General features: G+C 35.0%; 1 protein-coding gene across 3 annotated transcripts in view; it reads right to left on the bottom strand.

The window, feature by feature from the left end:
* Positions 1-12,444, bottom strand: part of SI (sucrase-isomaltase) — a 136,350-nt gene that overhangs the window by 19,241 nt on the left and 104,665 nt on the right. For all 3 annotated transcript variants that reach the window (XM_066347495.1, XM_066347498.1, XM_066347497.1), the window contains 3 exons: positions 10,836-10,969; positions 9,842-9,876; positions 9,640-9,756 (listed from right to left, as the gene is read on the bottom strand). In XM_066347495.1, coding sequence (XP_066203592.1) covers positions 9,640-9,756; positions 9,842-9,876; positions 10,836-10,969 — 286 coding nt within the window. The remainder of the gene's footprint in view (positions 1-9,639; positions 9,757-9,841; positions 9,877-10,835; positions 10,970-12,444) is intronic.

The raw sequence follows: 12,444 nt of genomic DNA, 5'->3' as shown, positions 1-12,444 counted from the left end.
TGTTCTTATGAAAGTACCAGGCTGTTTTGAGTGCAATAGCCTTGTAGTATAATTTGATATCAGGAAGTGATATCAAGAATAAGTGACACCTCCCACTTTATTCTTCTTTTTTAAGATTGCTGAGGCTATTCGTGTTTTTTTTTTTTTTTTGGTTCCATATAAATTTTTGGAATATGTGATCTATATCTTTAAAGTATGTCATTGGTATTTTAATTGGTATTGCATTGAATTTATAAATTGTTTTGGGTAATATAGACATTTTAATGATGTTTATTCTTCCTAACCATAAGCACGGTATATACTTCCCATGTTGTATCTTCCTTGATTTCTTTTATTAATGTTTTATAATTTTCCGAGTACAAGTCTTTAGTCTCCTTGGTTAAATTTACTCCTAGGTACTTTATTTTTTTGGTTGTAATAGTGAAGGGGATTTTTTCCATAATTTCTCTTTCTGACTGTTCATTGTTGGTGTATAAAAATGCCTCTGATTTCTGAGTATTAATTTTATATCCTGCCACATTGCTGAATTCATTTATCAGGTCCAGTAGCTTTTTGACTGAGACTTTAGGGTTTTCTATATACAATATCATATTTGCAAATAATGATAGCTTTATTTATTATTTTCCAACTTGAATGCCTTTTATTTCCTCTTCTTGTCTGATTGCTGTGGCTAGGACTTCCAGGACTATGTTGAATAAGAGTGGTGAAAGGGGGCACTCCTGTCTGGTTCCTGATATTAAGGGGATTGCTTTTAATTTTTTCCCATTGAGTATTATGTTGGCTGTAGGTTTGTCATAGATGGCTTTGAGGTATGTTCCCTGTATTCCCACATTGTTGAGAGTTTTGATCATGAATGGGTGCTGGATTTTATCAAATGCTTTTTCTGCATTGATTGAAATAATCATGTGGTTTTATCCTCCCTTTTGTTTATGTGATGAATCACATTGATTGATTGGCAAATATTGTACCAGCCTTGCCTCCCCAGAATAAATCCCACTTGACCATGGTGTATGATTTTTTCCATATATTGCTGGATTCAGTTTGCTAATATTTTGTTGAGAATTTTAGCATCTATATTCATCAGGGATATTGGCCTATAATATTTCTTCTTTGTATTGTCTTTGCCTGGTTTTGAAACCAGTATAATGTACATCTCATAAAAGGAGCTTGGAAGTCTTCATTCCTCTTGAATTTTTTGAAATAGTTTGAGAAGAATAGGAGTTAGTTCTTCTTTGAATATTTGTTAGAATTCACTTGTGAAGCCATCAGGCCCTGGACTTTTCTTTGTTGGGAGTTTTTTGATAACTGTTTCGATCTCATTTGTAGTAATTAGTCTATTTAGGTTTTCTGATTCTTATAGATTAATTTTTGGAAGATTGCATGTTTCAAGGAATTTGTCCATTTCATCTAGGTTGTCTAGTTTTTTGAAATACAGTTTTTCACAGTATTTTCTTATAATATTTTGTATCTTTGTTGTGTCAGTTGTTATTTCTCCACTCTCATTTCTAATTTTATTTATTTGAGTCTTCTCTCTTTTTTTCTTGCTGAGTCTAGTTAAAGGTTCAGCAATGTTGTTTACCTGTTCAAAGAATTAGCTCCTAGTTTTTTTGAACTTCTGTATTTTTTTTTAGCTTCTATGTCATTTATTTCAGCTCTGATCTTTATTAGTTCCTTCCTTGTACAACATTTGGGCTTTACTTGCTGTTATTTTTCTAGTTCTTTTAGACGCAGGGTTAAGTTGTTTATTTGAGCTTTTTCTAGCTTCTTAAAGTGTGCTTGTAATGCTATGAACTTCACTCTCAGTACTGCTTTAGCTGTGTCCCATAAATTTTGAGTTATTGTATGCTTATTATCATTCGTTTCTATGAATTTTTTATATCTTCTTTGATATTATTCTTAATCCATTTGTTATTTAACAACCTGCTATTTAGTTTCCATGTGTTTGAGAATTCATGAGTTTTTCTGTTAAGGTTGATTTCTAGTGTCATGCCATTGTGATCAGAGAGAGTGCTTGATACAATTTCAATCTTTTTAAATTTGTTGAGACCACTTTTATGCCCTAATATGTGGTTTATCCTAGAGAATGTACCATCAGCACTTGAAAAGAATGTATATTCTGCTGCTTTAGGGTGAAAGGTTCTGAAGATATCTATTCAATCCAGTTGATCTAGTATGTCCTTTAAGTCTGCTGTTTCTTTGTTACTTTTCTTTCTTAGGGATCTATCATTGATGTTAGTGCGGTATTGAAATCCCCTAATATTATAGTATTGCTGTTGATCTTGCCCTTTATATCCATTCAGTTACTATGGTTAGAATTTATCCTTTAAAGACCAACTGTGTTTACAACCCTTCCAGAAGGTGCTTTTGATAATTTATCTTTGCTATGTTATTCTTCACTGAAAGTTAATATAACAAAATGTAATGCTTAGTTAAACATTGCCTGTTATTATTCATACTTTTCCATAATTTTAAGTATTGTCTCCCCTCTCTTCTAAAAGTTCCTCCTAACAAGATTATGATGAAACAGGTTCTCATTATTTCCTTTTTCTTTTTCTTTTTCAGTTTCTCCACTCATTGTTTTAGCATATGCCTTTTAAATTTTCCCATTTCATGTATTATATTAGTATTTCAGATGGCCTTACCTTCTAATTATTTAGTTTGAAGCTGATTTTCTTATTGTTTTTTTTAGAATTAGAAAAAAATCCACAGGCAATTTTTTTTCCCTGGCTACTCCAAAATTATATAGAAAAGAAAGAAGTATGCCAGTTAACCAAGTCTTGAACCCAAAAGTATAAAAAGTATCCCAAGTCAGACAATTCTCAGAATGATGGGCTTAAAGGTCTTCAGTAAATTACAGATGTTCAGCCATTCATCTGGAAATCATCAAGGTAGAGTAAATTTTACTAAACAAATTGTATGTTTAGATTCTAATATGGCAGCAGAGTAGGCAGACATACAAACTGCCACCTGCCACAACCAAACTGTAATAAAAATTAACTTAAGAACAATCACTGTGAAAACCCAACTTTAGACTAAAAGAACAGAACTTGAAAATCAAGGAGCACAGAAGAAACCACACCGAGACTGGTAGGAAGTGTAGGGACATGGTGGGGGCTTTCCCACTCCCAGGAGTGAGGCATGGCTGAGGGTCCAAAAGGACTCTCACTGTGGGAAGAGAGAACCTGAGAGGTGGGGGTGCCTCAGTCCCTGAACCAGAGCCCTATCTTAGAGACCCAGAAACTAAAAGAGATAACTCGACAGCATTGGATGGGGAAAAGAGCAGAATTCTTGTTTATGGAGAACAGCTTCCAAAGGAATTGCAGCTGCCTTAGAGGGCCAACACAGAAAATTTTGCTCACAGCCACTTACCCAGAGCTCTGGGGATGAAGACAGCTGAGAGGACTAATCTTGAGTGAGAAGAGTGGGGGGATCGAGGCACAGGTACATAAATGGTGACAGTGAGAAAATACCTGTACTGAGTCCTTCTCCAATATTGAGGTGGCCATAGGCAGGGAGGCACTCCCCCCAACGAGCACAAGCCTAGTGTTAAGCCAATTGACCCACATCCAGAAAGCTCTTGGAGCTCCAAGCATTGCAAAAAGCCATTTGGGATGGAAGAAATAAAGAGGAGGGGCAGTGACTCAGGTTTCCTGGGAGAAGTGAGCTAAACCTCCCCTTTCTGATATGTAGAATACATTCCGCCCCCAGGGAATACCTGGGCAGACCACACGTTCTTGTTCTAAGAATTCACACTCACTACATTCCTGTGGACCTACTATACAGAAAAAAAAAGTCCTGGATAGAGTTTTAACTGGGGCCAAATAGCAAGATATGCCCACCAGCCCCATAGTTCCTTGCTGGGTTCAAAAAAAAAAGTAGAAAAATGAAAACTTTTATGTGGCTTACCATGTTAGGGAGAATTAAATCTGAGCAACCAGCAGAGGCTGAGAAACTAAGCCCTGAAGGAGGGATTGACTTCCTCTAACAACCTCAACTGCCCTAACATAACAAGCTTACAAACCACATACAGAAAAAGTAGGAATACAGAGAATGCAATATAAATGAATCAACATGAGAAATACCCCCCCCCCAAAAAAACTGATTGAGATGAAGGCAACCAAATTACCAGATGCAGAGTTTAAAATAATGATTGTTAAGATGCTTAAGGATCTTAGCACTACAATAGATGGACATAATGAGCACCTAAATAAAGAAATAGCAAGCATGAAAAAGGATATTAAAATCATAACAAACAATCAATCAGAAATGACAATTATAATTACAAAAATGAACACTTCACTAGAAGAAATCAACAGCAGACTGGATGAATCAGAGAATTAAATCAGAGACTTTTGGGATAAGATAAATGAAAACAAAGAAACAGAGCAGCAAAAAGAAAAGAGGCTCAAAAAGTCTGAGGAAACTATAAGAGAACTCTGTGACAATATGAAGAGAAATAACATCCACATCATAAGAATTCCTGAAGTAGAAGAGAAAGATAAAAGGATAGGGAACATATTTGAAAAAATCATAGCTAAAAAATTTCTTAAATTGATGAAGGAAAAAGTCACACAAGTTCAAGTAGCACAGAGAATCCTGGTAAAGAAGAACCCAATGAGGCCTACAGCAAGACACATCATAATTAAAATACCAAAGTTAAGAAATAAAGAAAAAATACTAACAGCTGCAAGAGAAAAGAAGTTAATTACTTATAGAGGAGCCCCAATAGGAATCACATCCAAATTTTCAACAGAAACACTTGAGGCCAGAAGAGAATGGAAATAAATATTCAAAGTAAAGCAAAACAAGAGCCTACAATGAAGACTTACTTATCCAGCAAGATTATTGTTTAAAATTGAAGGAGAAATAAAAAGCTTTCCAGATCAAAAAACAACAACAACAAAACCACTTAAGGTATTCATTAAAACCAAACCAGTGCTGCAAGAAATGTTAAGGGGCTTGCTGTAAAAACAGCAAAGGAAAAAAGAAATCAAGAAAATGAGAATTATAGATTTAAGAAATAAAGTGGCAATAAACAACTATATGTCAATAATAATCTTAAATATAAATGGATTAAATGCTCCAATCAAAAGACATAGGGTGGCTGCATGGATAAGAAAGCAGGACCCGTATACATGCTGTCTACAAGAGACACACCTCAGGACAAAAGATACACATAGACTGAGAGTAAAGGGATGGAAAATATATTTTATGCAAATGGAAAGGAAAAAAAGCCAGGGTAGCAATACTAATATCAGACCAAACAAACTTTAAAACAAATACTATAGTAAGAGATAAAGATGGTCACTACATAATGATAAAATGAGCCTTACAACAGAAATTTATAACCATTTTAAATATCTATGTGCATAATATAGGATTACCTAAATATATAAAGCAGATTTCAATGGACATAAAGGCGAGATCAAAAGCAATACTATAATACAAGAAGATTTTAATACCCCACTAACATTAAGGAATAGGTCCTCCAGACAAAAAATTAACAAAGAAATAATGGCTTTAAAAGACACACTAGATCAACTGGATTTATTAGGTATCTTCAGAACCTTTCACCCCAAAGCAGCAGAATATAAAATATTTTAAAGTGTTCATGGTACATTATATAGGATAGACCACATGTTAGGACACAAAACAAGCCTCAATAAATTTAAAAAATGGAAATTATATCAAGCATCTTCTCTGATCACAACAAGTAGAAACTGAAATCAATGACAATAGAAAAACTGAAAATCATTCAAACACTTGGAAACTAAATAGCATGCTCTTAAATAATGAATAGGTTAACAATGAGATCAAGAAAGAAATCAAAAACTTTCTTGTAACAAGTGAAAATAAACATAAAACAACTCAAAATTTATGGGACACAGCAAAAGCAGTCGTGAGAAGGAAGTTCATAGCATTACAGGCATACCTTAAAAAGCAAGAAAAAGTTCAAATTAACAACATAACCCTGCATCCAAAAGAACTAGAAATAGAACAGCAAGTAAAGCCCAGAGCTAGTAAAAGGAAGGAAATAATAAAGATCAGAACAGAAATAAGTGACATAGAGGCTAAAAAGAGAATACAGAAGATCAATGAAACCAAGAGCTGGTTCTTTGAAAAGGTAAACAAGATCGATGAACCTTTAACCAGACTCTCTCTCTCTCTCTCTCTCTCTCTCTCTCTCTCTCTCTCTCACACACACACACACACACACACACACACACACACAAAGACAGAGAGTGGAAAAGTAACAACTGACACAATAGAAATTCAAAGGATTGTAAGAAAATATTATGAAGATCTGTATGCCAAAAAGTTAGACAAACTAAGTAAAAGGAATAAATTTGTTGTAACATATAATCATTCTAAAATCAATCTGGAAAAATCAGAAAACATAAACAGACCAATTACAACAAATGAAATTGAAACAGTTATCAAATATCTCCCAAGAAACAAAATTCCTGGGCCAGATGGTTTCACAAAAGAATTTTACCAAATATTCAAAGATGAACCAACTCCTATCTGTCTCAAGCTATTTCAAAAATTACAAGAGGAGGAAAAACTTCCAAACTCCTTTTATGAGACAAGCATAATGATTCCAAAACCACACCAGACACTACAAAGAAAAAAAAACTATAGGCCAATATCCCTGATGAACTTACTTGCTAAAATTCTCAACAAAATACTAGCAAACTGGATCCAGCAATACATGAAAAAAAAAATCATACATCATAATCAAGTGGGATTTATTCTGGGGAGGTAAGGCTGGTACAATATTTGCAAATTGACTCAACATGATTCAACACATAAACAAAAGGAAAGATAAAAATCACATGATTATATCAATAGATGCAGAAAAAGCATTTGATAAAATCCAGCACTCATTTATAATCAAAACTCTACAAGGAACATACCTCAACATGATAAAGGCCATCTATGACCAACCCATAGCCAACAACACACTCAATGGGCAAAAATGAAAAGCAATTCCTTTAAGATCAGGAACAAGACAGGGGTGCCCCCTTTCACCACTCTTATTCAATGTAGCTCTGGATGTCCTAGCTACAGCAATCATGCAAGAAGAAGAAATAAAAGGCATCCAATTTGGAAAACAAGAAATAATACTATTATTATTTTCTGATGACTTGATACTGTACATAGAGAACATTAAAGTCTCAGTTAAAAAAACTACTGGAAATGATAAATAAATTCAGCAAGGTGGCAGGATATAAAATCAATATTCAGAAATTAGTGGCATTTATATCACCAACAATGAACTGTCTGAAAGAGTAATAAAGGAAACAATCCCCTTCAATATTGCAACAGAAAAATAAAGTACCTAGGAGTAAATTTAACCAAGAAGGTTAAAGAATGCTACTCAAAAATTATAAAACATTGATAAATAAATCAAGGAGGATACAAACAAGTGGAAGTATATACCATGTTCATGGATAGGAAGAATAAACATCATAAAAATGTCTATACTACCCAATGTAATCTATAAAATTAATGTTATTCCTATTAAAACACCAACGGCATACTTAAGACATATAACACATATTCCAAAAATTTATATAGAACCCAAAAAGAACATGAATAGCCTTTGCAATTTGGAAAAAGAAAAATAAAGCGGGAAGTATCACACTTCCAGATATCACGTTATACTACAAGGTCATTGTACTCAAAACAGCTTTTACTGCCATAAGGACAGGAATAGAGTTCAATGGAACAGAACAGGGAACCCAGAAATACACCCACATCATTATCTCCAATTGATATTTGACAAAGGAGGTAAGAGCATACAATGGAGTAAAGACAGTCTCTTTAACAAATGATGCTGGAAAAATTGGACAAGTACATGCAAAAAAATGAAACTAGATCACCAACTTAAACCATTCAAAAATATATGGATAAAAAGATTTGAATGTAATTCATGAAATCATGCTCATCTTGGAAGAAAACATAAGCAGTAAACTCTCTGACATCTCTCACAGCAATATATTTGCTGATTTATCTCCATGGGCAAGTGAAATAAAGGACAGGTTTAACAAATGGACTACATCAATCTAAAAAGCTTTTGCACAGCAAAAGACACCATGAACAAAATAAAAAGACGCCCACATAATGGGAGAACATATTTGCCAACACATGTGATGACGGATGAATAACTAAAATGTATAAAGAACTCTAAAACTCAACACCAGGAAAGTAAACAATCCAATCAAAAATTGGGCAAAAGAACTGAATAAACACTCTTTCAAAGAGGACATACAGATGGCCAATAGGCATATAAAGAAAAAATTAACATCACTAATCATTAGAGATATACAAATTAAAACCAAAATGAGATGATACCACCTCACACCTCTCAGAATGGCGCTCATTAACAAAACAACACAGAATAAGTGCTGGCAAGGATGTGGAGAAAAGGGTACCCTCCTGCATTGCTGGTGGGAATGCAGACTGGTGCAGCCACTGTGGAAAACAGTGTGGAGATTCCTCAAAATATTAAAAATTCGGCCCTGGCCGGTTGGCTCAGCGGTAGAGCGTCGGCCTAGCGTGTGGAGGACCCGGGTTCGATTCCCGGCCAGGGCACACAGGAGAAGCGCCCATTTGCTTCTCCACCCCTCCGCTGCGCTTTCCTCTCTGTCTCTCTCTTCCCCTCCCGCAGCCAAGGCTCCATTGGAGCAAAGATGGCCCGGGCGCTGGGGATGGCTCCTTGGCCTCTGCCTCAGGCGCTAGAGTGGCTCTGGTCGCAATATGGCGACGCCCAGGATGGGCAGAGCATCGCCCCTGGTGGGCGTGCCGGGTGGATCCCGGTCGGGCGCATGCGGGAGTCTGTCTGACTGTCTCTCCCCGTTTCCAGCTTCAGAAATGAAAAAAAAAAAAAAAAATTAAAAATTCAACTGCCTTTTGACCCAGCTATCCCACTTTTAGGAATATATCCTAAGAATAACAAATCACTGATTCAAAAGAGAAATGCACCCCCATGTTTATTGCAGCATTGTTCACTATAGCTAAGATCTGGAAACAGCTCAAGTGTCCATCAGTAGACTAGTGGATTAAAAAGCCATGGTACAAAAAAATAAAATAAAATAAAATAAAAGGCCATGGTACATATACACAGTGGAATACTATGCGATCGTAAAAAGAAGGAAATCTTACCCTTTGCAACAACATGGGTGTACCTGGCGTTTATTATGCTAAGTGAAATAAGCCAGGCAGAGAAAGAAAAATATCATATGATCTCAGTCATATGAGGAATCCAATAAACAATGTGAACTGAGGAACGGAAGAGAGGCAGAGAAGAGATCAAAGAATCCAGAGGGAAATAGGTCAGACCGAAAGGGGATAAGAAGAGGAGATCAAAGAAAGGAAAGACATTATTGAAAGTATATACATATAACAGAGAGATAGAAGGCAGGACACTAAATCATGGAGGGAAGGGGGAAGGTGGAGGGGGAGGTGGCAAAGGGGGTATCAAGGAGAACACGGAGGGGGAGTGAGGGAGATATATTCGGAGGAACACATGTAACTATGTAAACATAACAAATTATAATCAATAAAAAAACAAGAAAAAAACCTTGTATGTTTAGTCGGGAGAAGGGAAAGAGAGTAAATACAATATTTACATACCCTTGTACCTTTAATATTGTGATTTCTTGAGTATGGATAAAATGCTCCAACCTGCATCCAGCGGGCACAGAGCTGATATTCTGAATCATTGAAGAAGCCACAGATATCTGCTCCAGTCTAAAATACATTTTATATTTAATAAATTTTGTTTCTTAATATTGATGTTATAAATATAACAGGAAACAGAAATAGTGTGACTTACATATGATATTCCAAAGAGACTAAATTCCATCATACCTAAAAACAATTAGGGAAAAAAAGACCTTAGAAAGCTATTTCATATAGTATTTTGATGTTTTTTATTTATAAAGATGTTTCATTTCTAATATCAACCTTAAACTCAGTGAAACTTTCTTTCAGATTTTTAACAAGCATTAGCATTTATTTTTTAATTTTCATAGTTTTCAACTTTATATAAAAGTAAGAAATATATAAAATAAGATATAATATCCTTCCCTGACATTTCCAAGATAACATATTTAGAACACAAAGTTTTCCAAACAAATGATAGTATGCAAAGAAAGTAGTAGTAGTTTCATGTTTTATAATAAAAGGCTTTTTTTGTAATTATTTCATGATAGGTCTCATCATTTGAAACAAATTGAATTATTTTTATTAAAATAAATCCTCTGAGGAATGATCACTTCAATAAAACAGAATGCATGTGATTTCCCAGCTCTTCTTTCAAAGAACTGTTTTCTTTGAGTCCTAATATGAATAGTAAAGCATTTATAAGACTAGATAGATCTCAAACAGAAAAATATCAATTTCTCCTTTAAAATGATGTCTTATTTACTATTTATCCAACCATTGACAGAAAACTCTTTCTACATTTACTTTGAAATGTTTCATTCCTTAGCACCTATGAGTGATTCTTATCCCCTGTAATCTAAAATTTCTACCCATTTCTCCTTAGCTTGTCTTTCCCAGTTCTTGCCCTTTCCAAACACGGAACTGAAACCAAAAACTGATGAAATTATTTTCTCAAAATAAACTAGTTGGAAATCATTAGTTTCTATATAGCATTCCAGATCCTGATTTCTAACCCCTGCCTTATCATGGTGGTATCAGTTATAAAATATAATGCCAATAACATGTCCAAGAGGGACTTATAAAGTATATGAACAAACATAAAAAAGTGAATACCTAATATAAAACTGAAAAGAGTAACGATAAAGATGGTGATTCTTACATACCAATGATTGATTTGTCCAAATTGTCCCATTGTGCATAGTTATCTCCAAGCCAGTGTCCCCCCCACCGTCCGGCAGTAGGATATGTGGAACGGGAAATAACAATTCCTCTCTTGCCAGTTGCCTTCTGCAATGCACTAATATAAGTGAAGAAGGATCTGTAAGTCTTTACATTAGATATTTTCTTTATATATTTCTACTGATAATTACTTATTTTTTTTTTTAAAAAGAGTCAATTAATGCTATCTATGTCATCTCTTATTACAGCTAGCTCTTTCTTTGTGAGTCTTCTCTCATTGTCATATAAAATCCTCACAGGTGTGGAGGATACCTTTCTTCCCTTCCAGCATTTACCTGACTGACATACAAAATTGACTTACATTTATTTGTTCAAGGAATACAAGTTAAGTCAAGTATTGGTAGTATCAAATCAACTAATTATTTCACAAGTGTTTGAAATGAACTCATTTTATTATACTCCTTGTTTTAGAGGTTAGTTTTAAGACAACAAAACTTTATTTGGCCTTAAAAATAAAAGTAATTGTTTTATTTCAAGAATGACATATTTTCAAAGCCAGATTGACAGAATAGATTTGACAAATAAGTCATTATTTTTTTGTGTGTTCTTCCTTCTTCACTCTTTTGGAGAATGACTTTACTTTTTTTTTTTTTTTCTTTCATTTTTCTGAAGCTGGAAACAGGGAGAGACAGTCAGACAGACTCCCGCATGCGCCCGACCGGGATCCACCCGGCACGCCCACCAGGGGCGACGCTCTGCCCACCAGGGGGCGATGCTCTGCCCATCCTGGGCGTCACCATGTTGCGACCAGAGCCACTCTAGCGCCTGAGGCAGAGGCCAAGGAGCCATCCCCAGCACCCGGGCCATCTTTGCTCCAATGGAGCCTTGGCTGCGGGAGGGGAAGAGAGAGACAGAGAGGAAAGCGCGGCGGAGGGGTGGAGAAGCAAATGGGCGCTTCTCCTGTGTGCCTTGGCCGGGAATCGAACCCGGGTCCTCCGCACGCTAGGCCGACGCTCTACCGCTGAGCCAACCGGCCAGGGCCCATGACTTTACTTTTAATATTGTACATTCTGGTGTCAAGAATAATGCATTATTTTTTATTTTCAGCAACTCTTCCTCCTTGATATTACATTATAAGAGTAAAACAGAAAAATATTTTACTATTATATTAATTGGAAATAAAATGTTTATTTTTCTAATACTTAAATTACATATGCATAAGTACTACAGAAGTTTCTCAAGAAATATATTTAAATACTTAAATACACAAACTTTACAACTCACTAACATGCTATCAACAATATCGAAATATTTCTTTGTTGTACATGGACCACTGATTTATTTATATGTAAAGGTTCTTCAATGAATTCTTGAGATTCTGGAAGTTAAGATATTTTAATAATCTTTTCTGAACCCCTTAGACCTAATACAGTACTGAGCACATAATAGTAACTCAAATTTTTTTTTAAATTAAAGAATAGCTTAAATCAAAGTTATAGAAAACTAAAATATTTTAAACAGACATAAAATAATATATTGAACCATCTGTTGATAACAGAAACAATATTTAAACAATATTGCATAAACTAATTT

The sequence above is a fragment of the Saccopteryx leptura genome, chromosome 8 (assembly GCF_036850995.1).
Source record: "Saccopteryx leptura isolate mSacLep1 chromosome 8, mSacLep1_pri_phased_curated, whole genome shotgun sequence".
NCBI lineage: Eukaryota > Metazoa > Chordata > Mammalia > Chiroptera > Emballonuridae > Saccopteryx > Saccopteryx leptura.
Note: the sequence above shows the minus strand (reverse complement) of the source record. Positions and strands in the feature narration are given on the sequence as shown.